Source organism: Pipistrellus kuhlii, unplaced genomic scaffold (assembly GCF_014108245.1).
Source record: "Pipistrellus kuhlii isolate mPipKuh1 unplaced genomic scaffold, mPipKuh1.p scaffold_m20_p_22, whole genome shotgun sequence".
Classification (NCBI taxonomy): Eukaryota; Metazoa; Chordata; class Mammalia; order Chiroptera; family Vespertilionidae; genus Pipistrellus; species Pipistrellus kuhlii.
Genome location: NW_023425521.1, coordinates 8,034,898 through 8,051,353, shown reverse-complemented (window position 1 = coordinate 8,051,353; position 16,456 = coordinate 8,034,898). Strand labels below are relative to the sequence as shown.

The 16,456-nt window shown below is 43.8% G+C and overlaps 1 protein-coding gene across 2 annotated transcripts; it reads left to right on the top strand.

Moving 5' to 3' along the window:
* The first annotated feature begins 244 nt into the window (after positions 1–244).
* MILR1 (mast cell immunoglobulin like receptor 1) lies at positions 245–15,308 on the top strand. Of its 2 annotated transcripts, none has more exons than XM_036451523.2 (9): positions 245–588; positions 1,827–2,093; positions 3,340–3,621; positions 5,151–5,252; positions 6,886–6,975; positions 7,898–7,954; positions 8,082–8,141; positions 8,781–8,861; positions 14,855–15,308. In XM_036451523.2, exons 1-8 carry the CDS (start codon positions 501–503, stop codon positions 8,831–8,833), a joined length of 999 nt encoding a protein of 332 aa, XP_036307416.1. In that variant the 5' UTR covers positions 245–500; the 3' UTR covers positions 8,834–8,861; positions 14,855–15,308. The 2 variants fall into 2 exon arrangements, with proteins under 2 accessions (XP_036307416.1, XP_036307415.1); XM_036451522.2 differs by lacking the exon at positions 14,855–15,308 and adding an exon at positions 12,470–12,663.
* Positions 15,309–16,456: the final 1,148 nt, after the last annotated feature.

Here is a 16,456-nt window from a genome sequence, read left to right as displayed (position 1 = left end):
TTCTGATGCCTTGCTTGTGTATGTCTGCTCTAGACACTCAATATTTATTTCCCAAGGCTAAAGCAAACTTCCATTAAGTTCCTTTTGTTATAGGCCAAATCCAAAGAGAGATGATCAGGTGGGTTTTCAAAAGACAACAGTCATATTTTTATTCCTCTCCCCCCACCCCCCAACCCCAACTCCCACAAGCACACAGTTCAACTTCTCTTCCAACCTGAGTTGGCCCAACTTCCCACATCTCTCTCTCTTCTTACAAGAAGTCATTAACACGTGTTGAACAAACCAACCAGTCGTATTATGCCAAGCTTACGCAGGCAACTGTGAACTCTATAAGTTAGTCTAAAAGAAAGAAGTTCTCTAAGTGACTCACCACTATGGTGCCACCACACCTCCTTTGGCTTCTTCTCCAATTTCACTCCAGAGAATGCGGAGCCATATGAACAGACAAAGGCATTTTTCTTCTGTCACATCTAAAGCTTGCATCTCAAAACCAAACTGTGATGTGGAAAAAAAGTTTTTTTTGGTTTCTTTTCTCTCTTTTGACTCTAAAAGCAGAACTGGATTCTGAGACAATGAAAAAAACAAACAGTAAGTTTCATTTACTTCTCTCTCTTGTACTAAAACAGTCTTCACCAAAACAGTGGATGGTCAGCTTTAAACATGATCTTTCATGAATAAGTTTTTCGATGCTTTTAGATGAATAACCAGAGTAAAGTCTTTTCTATTACCTGCTGTTTAAAATGAAGTGATTTTAGGGAGGGGGTTGGAGTATCTTTCCTGAGACTGAGAGATAAATTATTGTTAATTGTTAGGCATGATAACGGTAATTGTTATGTTCACAAAAGGGTCCATATCTTTTAGCGATTCAAACTACCAATATCCTCCAGCCAAAGATCACCAGGGATACCCATGTAGTTGAACAAAGTTGGGTTTGGGGAGAAAATGTATACCAAGAAAATCATGGGATCTCTCAGTAGGAGGATGATAGAAAGGTCTTATGATAAGATTTAGATCTGTATTAGGTGGTTTGGAGGAAGATTCAAAGCAGCAGTCTCTACTCTGGATTGGATCCAATTAGAAAATGGAAATAATGATATAATTAGGTATATTAGTAATTCTGATCTATGTCCAGACATGGTTATGGAGTTGTCTCTTTTTTGTCTTGATCCATCATGGTCATAGAGTGGCCTTGGTATTGGTTTTTTAGCTGTGAGTGACAGGTCAGTTCCTAGCCAGGCCAGTCCCCAACAGTCAGGGGCTATTTTTCTCTTTCTCAATACTGAAATTTATGGATGCAATAACATGCGGTCTGGTATTTTCTTTAAAATAATGGAAAGGGGTGGGAGGCAGATGAAGTAGGATGGACCATGAGTTGATCGTTATTGAAGCTGGGTGATAGGTCCATGGAAGATCATTGTACTCTCTTCTACTATTATTTTGAAAGTTCTTATTTTCCAAAATAAGAAATTTTAAATAAATAATGGACAAAACTAGCTACCAGACATAAAAGTTGGTTATAGAACCTAGAACTTTAATATTTCTAAGTCAGCATAGCCATGTTTATTGGGTCCACTTCAGGCTCTTACTGGCCAGAGAGATAGCAAGCACAAAAAGGCTTGTCGAGGCCACCATCTCTCATTGGGTGGGGCCTCTGTAGGCCCTGAGACTTCCTCACACACTGATCAGCCAGGCTGTGTAGGCAAGAAACGCCCTCTTAGGAAAGTTTGCCAAGAGCATTATCTCCACCACTTTGATTCACAAAATGTGGCCAATTATTATCAAGGGACATTAACAAGAACTTTCTCTTATGTTATGTTGTTTTCCAGAATGCACGTCTCCAAGTTTGTACTCAGAAACAAATATAGTCGTAAAGGGTCAAAATGTATCTCTAAGTTGTTCCCACCAGAACCAATCACTAAAAATCACCTTGTTTCGGGAGAAGAACTGCATAGGAACCATCCAGGAGAGCAAAGGAAAACCCGTGATTTTTAACCTAAGCATCTCAGAAGCCCGTGATTTGGGGCCCTACAAATGCAAAGCTGTATTTTCCAACTGTACAACCTACAGTCCCGAGTTCAACTTCACAATTGTGGGTAAGAAGAACACTCATTACACAGGGCCCTGTGATGTGTAGGGCCCTCTTCTATTCTATAATGGTCTCTCTTCCCCTTGCAAGCACTCACTTGAGAGCCTGAAAAGTATGTCACTGAGACCTTTATTCTTAACTAGAAGCCGTGTGCATGAATTTGTGCACAGGTGGGGTCCAGCCGGCCCTCCCCAATTGGGGCAATTGGGTGGGGCCGGTGGGAGGGAGGGGCTGAGGGTTGGTCAGTTGGCCCCGCCTCCCAATCAAACTCCCAGTCAAGGGGATAATTTGCATATTAGCCTTTTACTATATAGGATAATTCCACTTCACTTTCTCCCCAAAGACTTTTTGGCTATTTCAGATGATAATAGGCTGGTTATCTAAGACAAAAAGTCTTACATCAATGATTTGGAAAGTTGTTGAAATCTTTTCTAGAGGCTTTACTCTAGGATGACCATCAGCTAGGCAAAAATTACTTCTTTCTCTGCAGATTAGAGCGAGAAGTCTGAGAATCAATGTTGGGCCTGGTGGCAAAGGATCTCCAAAGCCCCAGGCTTTGCCCACCTCTTCCCTTTGCAATGACCACCCACCAGCCCATGTTCTTCCTGCCCAACCACATCCTATTGATTCTATATATTTCTCTCCCATATCCCACCCTAAGCCTCTCACAACCTGGCATTAATGGGCTCCTCTATAAAGGTGACCTTGATAATAAACTCCCGGGAGAGAGGGTTTCCAGGTAATACATGTACAGTGTGCCTGGATTCTTCTAAACATAGATGCTCTGATACTGGCAAAACCTTGGAGCGGTTCCCTAGATCTATATTCTCCATTATGGCAGCCATCAGTCACACATGGCAATTTAAATTTAATATTTAATCAAAATTAGATGGGATAAAAAAACATAGTCCCTCAGTCTCCTTAGTCACATTTCAGGTGTTCAGTAGCCATAGGTGGCTGCCATATTAGACACCACAGACACAGAACATTTCTATCATTACAGAATGTTCTATTGGACACCTCTGCTCTAGGTCAGTGGTTCTTAGCTTTTTAGATTATAGCCGTTTTAACAATCTAATGATAGGGCGGTCACTGGCCTTTCCCAATGGTTGCAATCTTCTTGACTTCTCAGGAAGGGTGTCCATCATCTCTGGGACCACATCGGGGAATAGAGTAGGGTTTTGATCCACATTTATGGACTGGGTGAGTGAACCCAATCTGTATCCCTGTAACATGCGCTTTCATTTTTCTAGACCCAGTGACCACTCCAGTGCTGAAAATTGTCATTCAAAAACAGCCAAACCTTTATATAACACTAAGCTGCATCTCCTTCAACGGTTCTCTGCCCATCAATTATACTTTCTTTAAAAAGGGCATCGCCCTGTCACCAGTTATTTCCAAGCACGTAAGGGAGCCTGCTGAATTTGATTTAACCAAGAGCAACACCAGAGAAGGGGAAGAGTATAGTTGTGAAGCTAAAAACAGCCTGCCTGACTATGCAAGACGCAGTCATCCCGCCACTGTGCCTTCAACAAGTAAGGACTACCTGAGCTCTTTCAACAGGGTCTGGATTTGCTTCCAGAAACTTCTCCTGCCAGTTCACTTCCCACTTTGGCCACCTGCTTCCAAGTGCTTTTCCTTTGGTAGGGTCCATACAAACTGATGGGATTGCTTTCTGCCATAAAAACAAAACAAAACAAAACAAAAAGTCATAGAAAAGCCTAGACACTGTGGCAGGAAGAGACTTTGCAATGAGACTTTCTGACTGGACCCTGCTTCCTGCCTCGACCTTCCACTTTCTGGGTTCTGAGCAATCACACTAGAATCTGCATCTCTCTTGGAGCCGCCAGGTCTCTTTTGCTTTTTCGGTGACTTCTAATGCCTACTTGGCTGTTTATTGCCCCACTGCTAACAGTTGGTGAGTCTAGACTTTCAGGGTGACTCTTGGGGCAAGAGGGGCCCCTGTCCCTTTCCTGGGTTTTGGAGGGTACTGCTCTGGTGTATCTTGGCCATGCACATTCCCACAGGCTGAGGAGTCCAGGGGGCCATGGGAATATGCCCACCTGGACCCTGTATCCCCACTTTTTTACACCACACTCTTGGTACCTGTGTCCAAATTCCCTACCCAATCAGATCAGAACCCACCCACGGGGCCCGGGCAAGTCTCTTTCCCAGTTCATCCTCCCAAGGGTGGACCACAGTGCGGATTCCTGAACCCAAGCTAAGGGAGCTGTTTGTGGGGGGTGTAAATGGCATTTGGACATGCAGGCTAGGGTCCACATGCATGCAAGGCCCCTCAGGGTGCAGGTCAGAGCCTGGGTGGAAAGGGGGGTCAGGCTGGAACTGGGGCTGGCTCTCACCTATGCTGCCCCATGTTCCAGTACAGAACTCCAAAAAGCCTGCGAATTCTAGTTTCAAACCTGGCCAAAAGGTAGGTTAGCAAAGGCAATAGGCACACTTGGCAGTAGCACTCCACCCGGCCTCATCCTCAGAAGAGCCCACACCCTAGCTTTAAGTCCTAAAGAGCGAGGCAGCCTGTGGGAGTCAGACCCCAGGATCAGGCTTTTGCCCACAAATCATAGCCTTCCCGCCTACTAGATGTGTGACCTTAAGAAAATCACTTAACCCTTTCTGAGCCTTATTCTACTCATATGTAAAACGGGAGTGACACTAATAAGACAAATAAGGCAATGCATGTGAAGTGCTTAACACAGTGTCTGACGTGCAGCTAATAATAAATGGTAGCCGTTTGGGTGCCATAAATTATGCCAACATGACTAAGGGCTTTGTCCAATAAATGGCCAGGCCATTCGGAAGCTTATTGTAGCCACATTCTGGTCTGTTAAATGCTGTGTTGTCTCCTTGTGTGACCCCTGTGGAAGATGCAACTTGGTTGTGACTTTAAGAACTTCACTGGGAATTGCAGATGTCCACAGCAGTGCAGGGAGAGGGTGCACAATACATTGGTTACCATGGAAACGATCACTTTTTCCAAACAATTCACAGTCCACCGTCATTAGGAAAGAAAGCTGTGCACTGACCGGTGAATGCCATCTTCCTCCAGGTGGAGACGGCTGTCCACTCTGCCTGCAGCTACTGCTTCCACTGCTGATGCTAATTGTAATCCTACTTCTGGCATTTTGGATTCGACAGAAGTACAAAGCCAGTAAGTTCTATTGAAGCTTTTCCATTGTTTCCCATGGGTTTTGGAGACAGACTGAAGGGGAGGTGAGGAGGAAGGGAAAGGGGAATCAGAAATGGATGTGAAGAAATATAAAGAGAAGAAAAAGCTGAGAAAGGGGAAGGTAAATGGCACAGATTTGCTGTTGTTGTTGATAAGAGCTTTTCTTATCTAGATTGCTCAACGGTGTGGGCCCTAACCCTAACCCTAACCCCTACCCCTAACCCTAACCCTAACCCTAACCCTAACCCTAAACCCTAACCTAGCACACTATTCATAGCCCAAAGGTGGAATAACCCAAGAGCACAACATGGATGGGCCTTGAGGACATTAGGTAACTGACATGAGCTAGTTACAAAAGGACAGATTCTCTAGGACAGCGTTTTTCAACCGCTGTTCCGCGGCACACTAGTGTGCCGCGAGATGTTGCCTGGTGTGCCGTAGGTGCAGACAAGACAAGAATTTTATAATTTTTCACTATTTTGTTTACTTAATATTTCATAATAAAGTAATTATAAAATACTTTCTTTGTGTTTATTTGATTCCTATTCAAGAGAATTACTTTATATATAGTCAATATAGGCACAGAGTTAAATTTTTTTAACATTTTCTAATGGTGGTGTGCCTCGTGATTTTTTTCATGAAACAAGTGTGCCTTTGCCCAAAAAAGGTTGAAAAACACTGCTCTAGGATCCCACTTGTATGAGGTCCTCCCTAGAGTAGACAAGCAGAATGGTAGGGGCCCGGGGCTAGGGGGAGGGAGAGGTGACTGTGAGCTAGTGTTTGAGGGGGCAGAGTTTCGTTTTACAAGATGAGAACAGTGCTGGGGATGGATGGTGGTGATGGTTGCACAACAATGAGAATACTCAGTGCCCCTGAACTGTATACTTAACCTGATTAAGATGGTACATTTTATGGTCATGTATATTTTACCACAATTTAAAAAGTAATTTTCCCTTGGTGGTTAACTGTCGACCTATGAACCAGAAGATCATGGTTCGATTCCCGGTCAGGACATATGACTGGGTTGAGATTTGATCCCCAATAGAGGGTGTGCAGGAGGCAGCCAATTAATGATTCTCTGTCATCATTGATGTTTCTCTCTCTCTCTCTCTCTCTGAAATCAATAAAAATACATATATTTTTATCTCTTAACGGTTTCATGTGACGCCACCAGGTTGAATCCTCCGGGCGGACTGCGGGGACCCCACCCGTTTACCTCTTAATTAATTACTTTTTAAAAATATATAAAAATACATATATTTTTAAAAAGTAATTTTAAAAAGTGAAAAGTATTAAGAATTTCAAGCCAGTGACAGCATGGAGCATTAAACCAAGCGTGGGGCTCTTCTTAGCACAGGCGCTCACTGCCCAAAAAACCTGGCGGGCCAGATCAGACTCCTCTGCGGGCCGCATGTGGCCCGCGGGCCGTAGTTTGAAGACGCCTGCTAGTATAGACTCTTACTAGGACCACAGTTTTCCTTCAATAGACAACAAGGCCATTGGAGCAGCTCATTGTTTGTTTCAGAACTTTGGGGAATTCTGCTCCTTGGCAGAGGAGATCAGAAAAATGTGGCTGAATTGGTTTAATTCAATTAATTTTGCATAATTTACACAGGAAAAGCTATGAGAAATAAAGCACCCAGAGACTATGGAAATACACCCACAGAAGTTGGAATATATGCCAATGTCCATGAAGATCAAGCAGGTAAGATAACTTTTTTGGGTATTTTCATTCGTTTGGTTGGTTGGTTTTCATCTTATTTTTTAAAGGTCATACAGACACACAGGTACAATGTTTCCTTCCCACCCCTGATGCCCAGTCCTACTTTCCAGAGACAACAATCAGTTTTTTAAATCTTTCTACAGATAGTCTATGTGTGTGCTGACTTCTAAACACAGGGCAGAAATAGCAGTGTGTCACAGAGAAGTTATTCTACATCTTGATTTTTTTTCACTAAACAACAGACCTTGGAAATTTTTTAATATCAGTTTGGAATGATCTTCACTGTGCCCCAAATCCCTTTATGATCACTTAAAAAATATTTTTTATTGATTTCAGAAGGGGAGGGAGAGAGATAGATAGAAACATCAAAGATGAGAAAGAATCATTGATTGGCTGCCTTCTGCACGCCCTGCACTGGGGATTGAGCCCATAAACCAGGCACATGCCCCAACCAGGAATCTAACCGTTATCCCTTGTTTCACAGCTCAGTGCTCAACCACTGAGCCATGCCAGTTAGGCACCTTTTTTTAAATTTTTTTTTAATTGATTTAAGGGAGAGGGAGAGAGATAGAAACACTGATTTGCTGCCTCCTGCAGGCCCTCTACTGGGAATCAAGCCCCGAACCGGGCATGTACCCTGACTGGGAATTAAACTGGTGACCTCTTGGTGCATGGGACAATGCTCAACCTATTGAGCCACACTGACTGGGCTATGATCACCTCTTAAAGCAGCCATCACACACGGAGTTATGGTCAACAGACCCACAGCCTTGGCCAACAAGAACAAATCCAGTCCACACTGACTGAGGGCCAGCCGAGTTCCAGGCACAGTGCTAAGCAATTTACTTGCCCTGTCCAACATAAACAGCCCTAACTCCCAATCTATGCCGTTCCCATCTTACAGATAAGGAGTCAGTGCCAGGCGTGGCACCAAGACAGTGTGTTTTCACAGCCCAAGAGGGTAAGCACTCCCTGCAAAGTCCAGAGGCTACATGCCATTGCGAGGGCAGCCAGCTAAGCCACTGCCCTTGAGTGACCAGGGGTTCAGCTCATAGGCCCAATAATTCTGTTTCTTGTCTTTTGCCCAGAAACTGAACATTCTCACGAGATACATTATGCCACCCCCATGTTCCTGGAGGTGATACCAGGTGAGCCATAGTTTGGGATAAGAGATACTGGTGAATGAGACAGTGGTCCCTGTGAGACCACCACATTCCAGGACTTCAGGAGCCCAAAAATGGGGTGGATGGGGACAACACGCACACCCAGGAGACCAAGAGTAACCAGTACCCCGGCTCCTAACAGGGAAGAGGGAACAGTGGGACAGGGGGAGTATCACATAAAACATCGAGAGGAGGATGCAGGAGCATTTCTAAGCCATTTTCAATAATAAATTACTTGAAACAGGTGAAGAAATTAAGAAGTACAAATTGGTAGTTACAAAACAGTCATGGGATGTAAAGTACAGCATAGAGCATATAGACAGTAATATTATAATAACTACGTCCGGTGTCAGGTGGCTACTAGAAATATCGGGAGAACATGATGTAAAGTATATGATTATCTAACCACTGTGCTATATACCTGAACCTAGTACAAAATAATATTGAATGTAAAGTGTAATTGAAAAATAATTTTATTTTTAAATAATAAATTACTTGATATAGTCCAGGAGAAAAGTTAATAGTTGTTTGTCAGTTCACCCTGCTACTAAAATAAAAAATGTTAAGCGACTCTATGGCTATATATTCTAATTTTACTAAATTATTTCTTCTTTTATATTTCAGAAGTGCAAAATGATGATAAAACTAGATGTGTCTATGCTGAACTCAGCTTATGAAATTTAAAGATACAAACTACATCTCAAGGTAAGATAATTTTTACAAAGCTGATTTACATGAAGAAAAGGCACACTTGATTTGACATTTTAAATATGTTTGTATTGATTTCAGAGAGGAAGGGAGAGGGAAAGAGATATAGAAACATCAATGATGAGAGAGAATCGTGGATCAGCTGGAGATTGAACCCACAACCCAGGCATTTGCCCTGACCAGAAATTGAACCATGACCTCTGGTAAATAGGTTGATGTTCAACCACAAAGCCACACTGTTGGTTTTGAGCCTTAACATTGTTGAGCCTTAACCCAAGACCTCTTGGTTCTTGGGTTAAGGCTCAACCACTGAGTCAGTTAAGGCTGGGCTTGACTGACACTAAAATATCTCTCCTGCCCAGCTGGTGTGGCTTAGCAAATGAGCATCCACCTATGAACCAGGAGGTCACAGTCTGATTCCAGTCAGGGCACACGACGGGGTTGTGGGTTCGATCCCCAGTAGGGGGGCATACAGGAGACAGCCAGCCAATCAAGATTCTCTCTCATTGATGTTTCTATCTCTCCCTCTCCTTTCCTCTCTGAAATCATTTTTTTTTTTAATAAGTTTTTATTGTTCATATTATTACAAATGTTCCTTCCCCACCCCCCCACCATTGCTCTCCTCCACCAGGTTCCCACCCCACCCTCTGCCCTTTCCCCTCTCCCCATTGTCCTCATCCATAGGTGCACAGTTTATGTTCAGTCTCTTCCCACGCCCCCCTCTCCCCTTTTCCCCAAGAATCGTCAGTTCACTCCCCTTCCATACCTCTGATTCTATTATATTCAACAGTTAATATTGTTCATCAGATTTTTTAAATTTCCTTGTTTTTTAGATTCACTTGTTGATAGTTACGTATTTGTTGTTCATAATTTTTATCTTTGTTTACTTTCTCTTCTGAAAGAACCCCCTTCAGCAATTCATATAATTCTGGTTTGGTGGTGATGAACTCCTTTAGCTTTTTTTTATTAGTGAAGCTCTTTATCTGGCCTTCGATTCTGAGTGATAGCTTTGCAGGGTAGATTATTTTTGGCTGTAGGTTCTTGCTATTCATCACCTTGAATATTTCTTGCCATTCCCTTCTGGCCTGCATGGTTTCTGTTGAGAAATCAGCTGACAATCGTATAGGTGCTCCTTTATAGGTTACTACCTTCTTTGCTCTTGCTTCTTTTAATATTCTCTCTTTGTCTTTTGCTCTTGGAATTTTAATAATGATGTGTCTCGGTGTGGTCCTCTTTGGATTCCTTTTGTTTGGAGTTCTGTGCGCTTCCTGGACTTGCAAGTCTAATTCTTTGCCCAGGTGGGGGAAGTTTTCTGTCACTATTTCTTTCAGTATGTTTTCGATATCTTGCTCTCTCTCATCTTCTGGGACCCCCATAATTCTGATGTTGGTTCGCTTGAAGTTGTCCCAGAGGTTTCTTACATTATCTTCAATTTTCTGGATTCTCTTGCCTTCTAGCTTCTGTGGAGGAGTGTCTTCTGGCTCTTTATGTTCCAAATCTTTGACTTGATTCTTGTGATCTTCCCTTCTGTTTTTAGGACTCTGTAAAATATTTTTTATTTCAGACAATATATTCTTTATTTCTTGTTGACTCCTTATTAATTCTAGTTGATCTCTTTTCATGTCCTCATAGGTCTTATCCATTTTTTCTAGGAAATTCTTGAAAAACCTTATAAGCGTAGATTTGAACTCTATATCCAGACGCTTTTTGTCCTCCATTTCTTTCGTTTGTGATCTATTTTGTTGTCGCATTTCGCAGTTACAGATGGGACGGGGTTTCAGGGTGGAGCCTGCAGCTTTGGCTTCCGTCAGCCCCGCCCTATGCGGGTCCTTCTGTGCTCGCTGCCGGTGCCTCTGAGAGAAAGGTGCCCTCGATTTTCGCCTGCTGCCAAACAGTCTATGCTCTCCCCCAATGAGCCCGGTGTTGGGGTTCAGTTCAGTTGGAAGTGGAGTTGGAGGTGGCGTTCGGAGCAGTCTGGAGCCCCAGTCTCCTTCCCGTCAGGGCAATCCCGCGGCACAGCCGACCGTCCCTTCTCTGCGCACAGTGTGAGCGCCTCCGGGACCTCCTTTCGCCTCTCCCCGGGGTTCCGCCTTACAGCCCAGCTCCCTATGGCTGAGCCTGAGTCCCCGGGGTCTGGCCTAAAACTGGGGTTCAGAGCAGTCGGGGGCCCAGCACAGTCGGAGTTTTATCTCCTTTCCGCTAGGGAACGCCCGCCAGGCACTCTGCCTCCCTCCTCTCCGACTCTGTCCTCTCCACGCGCTGCGTCTCCGTACCTTGGGCTTTTCCAGCTCCTCCCCGCCTCCTTCTGGTTTTCTCCTTGCTTCTCACTGTAGAATTTCCAGTCAGTCAACCTTCCTGTAGTTCTGGGCAATGTCCGTTTTATATTTTAGTTGTATTTTATTGAAATTGTTGTGTGCGGCTGCGGCTAGGTGTTCACCTGGGCGCAGCCATCTTGGATCCCCTGAAATCATTTTTTTTTTAAATGTCTCTCCTGGAGTATTATGCTAAGTGAAATAAGTCAGTCAGAGAAAGATAAGTATCCCATGATTTCACTCATAAGTGGCATTTCAGTAACAAAATAAACTGAGGAATGGAGTGGATCCAGAGGCTCCAAGCCTGGAACAGAGTGCGGAATCTCGGAGGGAAAGTGGGGGAGGGAAGTGGATGGGAGGTAATCAACCAAGGACCCTGTATGCATATAGGCATGCCCCATGGACACACACACACAAGTCTCTCGTGGTTACCTACAGTGAATCACTGATTTTTGTGATTAAACGCTCTCCCTTTGGCACATTCAGGCACTGCCAATCCTGTCATCAGACCACAGCTTTGTCAGGTGGGATCCTGACTGGTGACAGTTCTTAAATGCTTTTGCTATTTTAGGCATGAACTGTTCTCCCCATTTTCACGTCACTTAACTGTTAGGCCACTGTGCTTTTCATAAATGCATCCTGAAAACATTATGGCCATCTTTCTGGTTTCCCTGGCCATGTGCTCAATAAAGGTTCAAAGCAAAAACACAAAGGTCTAAATTCTAAAACAAAAAAACGGTGACCTTGAAAAGGTGTCTAAAGAAAACAGTGAGAGGCAGGCCAGATTACTCAACAAGTACGCGCTTGTTACTCATTGCCATTGAAATCTGTTCTCAAATCTTCAGAGGCTGCAAAAATAATAATTTATTTATTGATATTTATTATTTTTTAATTTATTTCAAAGAGAGAGAGAGAAACATCAATGATGAGAGAGAATCATTTATTAGCTGCCTCCTGCCTGCTCCCTACTGGGGATTGAGCCCCCATCCGGGCATATGCCCTGACTAATCGAACCAGTGACTTCTTGGTTCTTGGGTTAAGGCTCAACCCCTGAGCTACACCCAGCTGGGCTGCAAAAATATTTATATTTATTTTTCAGTGATTTTCTCAGTCCTCAAGACTGAGCTAATGTCAAAGGCATGACTAATAAGTGTTGCATATCCGATCAGTGTTCTGTGGAGAGAACAGCACAGAGTTGAGTTGGTGGAGAAGAGAGAATGGATTACTTTCCTAGGACTGTGGTAACAAATTATCATTATCTGGTGAATTAAAACAGAAAATTTTTTCTCACAGTTCTGGAGGCTAGAAATCCAAAACCAAGGTGTCCACAGGCCCACACACCCTCCAAAGGCACTATGGGAGAATCCTGCCTGCCCCTCCGTTTCCGGTGGTTCTTGGTTCGCAGCAGCATCACTCCAATCTCTACCTCTGTCTTCATGTGGCCTCCCCTTCCTCTGACATTCTCTTATAGGAAAACTGGTCACAAGATTTAGGAACTGGCCGAAACCGTTTTGGCTCAGTGGTAGAGCATCGATCTGCGGACTGAAAGGTCCCAGGTTCGATTCCAGTCAGGGGCATGTACCTTGGTTGCGGGCACATCCCCGGTAGGGGTGTGCAGGAGGCAGCTGGTTGATGTTTCTCTCTCATAGACACTTCTAGCTCTCTCGCTCTCTCCCTTCCTCTCTGTAAAAAATCAATAAAAATATATTTAAAAAAATAAATTTAGGAACCGCCTGGATAATCCAGAATGACCTCATTTTAAAATCCTTAACCTAATTTCATCTGCAAACACTCTTTTTCCAAATAAGGTGACATTCACAGGCTCCAGGAGTTAGGACTTGGACTATGTTTTTTGGGGGGAGTCTATTCAGCCCACTACAGGGGACAAATGAGAGAAAAACAACACCTATGTCATGGAGCACCTATGAGAGTTAATTCAGGCTTCTTCACTTCTTAACCTGAGCTCCTTGCTGAAGCAGACCTGAGACAAGACTTGGGTGCAAGTTGTTTATATGGGAGGTGATCCCAGGGAGCAGGAGAGTCCAGGGAGAGTGAAACAGGGAAGGAAAAGAAGCCAACACAAAGGGTAGGGAAGGGCTACATCTACACAATGGAATACTACGCCACTATAAAAAAAGAAGGAACTTTTACCATTTGCAACAGTGAAATAAGCCAGTCGGAGAAAGATAAATATCACATGATCTCTCATATGTGGGATATAATGACCAACATAATTTGATGAACAAAAATAGATCCAGAGACATATTGCAGGGAGGTGTGGGGGGAGGGTAGAGAGCAGCCAAAGGACTTGTATGCCTGCATATTGGCATAACCAATGGACACAAACACTGGGGTGGTGGGGACTTGCCAGGATGGGAATGGCTGGGGTGGGGGGTGGGGGTGTCAATTGGGGGAAAAAGGAGACATATGTAAAACTTTAGACAATAATTATTTTTAAAAAAAGAGTAGGGAGGAGCTAGCAAATGAGTGACCATTCTGGTCATTAGATTTGGTCCTATTTAGACCTCCCAAGGTCTTGAAGTGCAGAATGCTGCTGAGTTGCACAACTTACCCTCAAACTATCCATAGCTTCTCATTTTCTCCTTGCAAAGCTTCTGAAGTGGTTAGTAAAGCCAACCAACACCACCATCCATATAATTACCATTGCCCTGTGTCTTCCAAGTGCTAGAACTATTGCTTAACCTAGTGCTCACTGCCTCTGCAGTGGAAAGTCTGACTAAGTGTGAAGCTCTAGTGTGTAAGGGTAATCACCACTCCCTTTACTTCCATCCAGGAAGTAATTCCCTTTCTCAGGGCTGCTTTCTAGAACCTTCTAATACCCCATCTTATCCTGGGCTAGCCCTGAAAGCAGAGCCTGAGATAAGATCTTCTGGGCAAGCCCTGGCCAGTGTTGCTCAGTTGGTTAAGCATTGTCCCAAAGATTAAGAGATTGCTGGTTCAATTCCCAGTCAGGCACCCAGGTTGCGGGTTCGATCCTTGATAGGGGGTGTGCAGGAGGCAGCTAATCGACGTTTCCCTCTCCTATCAATGTTTCTTCTCCCTTCCTTGATCGCTAAAAATCAATAAAAATATTTTTTTAAAAAGATCTTTCAGGCAAATAATTTATTTGTGAGGAAACAGGCATGAGGCACTGGAGAAAAAGCCAGTCCAAGGCTGTATTGCTGTGTTGAGCACTGCTGTGGGCCACTGGGGCTGGATCCCATGGGACCTGCTGAGGAATGAGAAAGGTGCCTCTCAGAACTGTCCACTTGAGGAAATTGTGAGAATCATGTGTCCAGGAGGTGAGGAACCGCCCCCCACACCCCAGCCCGACTTCTGGGCTATGCCTGTGGGCATTCCAAGCAGTCTCCCAGCAGTGTCTCACCCAGGACACGGGCAAGCCCCAGGGCAGAAAGTGAGTGGTATGTGTTGTACACTTGAAGCATGAAACTGTCAACACAAAGTGAGTGAAGTCGCAGATGCAGCTGGAGTCAGAGGTGAGGCCCAGAGGATGTGACACGGGGCACCGAGGGGGCTGGGATGCCATCTCTCGATGTTTCCTTTGTAACAACTATAAGGACAATAACTATCAAGTGTTGAGCACGTAGCAGGTTCCAGGTACTTCAGTGCTTCGTGTACCTATCCTCATGTAGTCCTCAAAAGCCCCTTCTCCCCCAGCTCCGCCTCAGCCCTGCACAGACGTCAGCCACCCTTGCCATGTGCCACACACCATGGCTTCTGGATTGAATTGTGTAGGAAGGGAAAAAGAAGAGGAAGAGGAGAACCTACTGGATTTTCATTTCAGTATCTACTTTTTTTCATGTCTAGAAGTTTCACTTTGATTCTTTTTCAAATCCACCAATTCTTTCAATATTTTTTTGTTGTGAAATACAGCACACATTATATGGAGATGAATAAAAAATATATATATATATATATATTATATATATACGCAGTTTGATGTCACCAGCAGTCTAGAAACCCTTGGCAGGTCTCTTCCCAATCACAACCGCACCTCCCCAACTTAACTACTACTATTTAATTGGATATTTAGGTGGTTGTGAGTTTGGGGCTAGTACAAATAATGGGGCTATGCCTGGCTGGCGTGGCTCAGTGGTGGAGAGTTGACCTGTGAGTCGGTTTGGCTCAGTGGATAGAGCACCGGCCTGCATACCAAAGGGTCCTGGGTTTGATTCCAGTCACATACTGTGGTTGCAGGCTCCTCTCCAACCCTGCCCTGGTGAGGCACGTGCAGGAGGTGTTTCTCTCACATCGATATTTCTCTCTGTCTTTCCCTCTCTCTTCAATTCTCTCTAAAAATTAATGGAAAAATATCCTTAGGTGAGAATTAAAAAAGAAAGAAAAAGAAAACATTAATGTGAATCCATGATGAGTTTTTTAATTTGTGGGGAAATACACATACACACAGATATGTTTGCTATAATAGCTCTAAACCAGCGTTTTTCAACCGCTGTTCCGCGGCACACTATGTTGCCTGGTGTGCCGTAGGTGCAGACAAGACAAGAATTTTATAATTTTTCACTATTTTGTTTACTTAATATTTCATAATAAAGTAATTATAAAATACTTTCTTTGTGTTTATTTGATTCCTATTCAAGAGAATTACTTTATATATAGTCAATATAGGCACAGAGTTAAATTTTTTAACATTTTCTAATGGTGGTGTGCCTCGTGATTTTTTTCATGAAACAAGTGTGCCTTTGCCCAAAAAAGGTTGAAAAACACTGCTCTAAACACTGAAAAGACGTCCAATTTAGCATCCAAAAGATTAACTTTAAAGGGGATGAATCCAATATTTATCCCAAACCTTTTCCACACCACTAAGCAAACAGTAGATGAAACATTTTCCTTTATAGAATTACTAGAAGCCAATGCACAAGATTCATGCACTTGGAGGGTCCCTCAGCCCGGCCTGCGCCCTCTCTCAGGCCGGGAGCCCTCAGAGGATGTCTGACTGACGCTCCCCTTAGCGCTGCCCCAAAAGCAGAAGAGGCTCCTGCCACCACTGCTGCACTAGTCAACTGACTACCAGGGGGCAGCTCCTGCGTTGAGTGTATGCCCTCTGGTGGTCAGTGCACGTCAGAGCGACCTGTCCTTTCAACCGATTTGCGTATTAGCCTTTTATTATATAAGGTAGAATTCTAGCTAACAAAAGAAGACAGAATCAGAATATCACCACTTTGCCATCTAAAGAACTGACTGATCTATGTATTGATCAATGACTGCTGGCATCCCCTCAAAAGAAACAAACAGACATTA

Coding starts and splice junctions, on each gene's coding strand:
- MILR1 (XM_036451523.2), top strand. CDS start 501: ATGTGGAAAAAAAGTTTTTTTTGGTTTCTTTTCTCTCTTTTGACTCTA. Junction 3,622..5,150: donor CGCCACTGTGCCTTCAACAA/GTAAGGACTACC, acceptor ATCTTCCTCCAG/GTGGAGACGGCTGTCCACTC. Junction 5,253..6,885: donor TCGACAGAAGTACAAAGCCA/GTAAGTTCTATT, acceptor TAATTTACACAG/GAAAAGCTATGAGAAATAAA.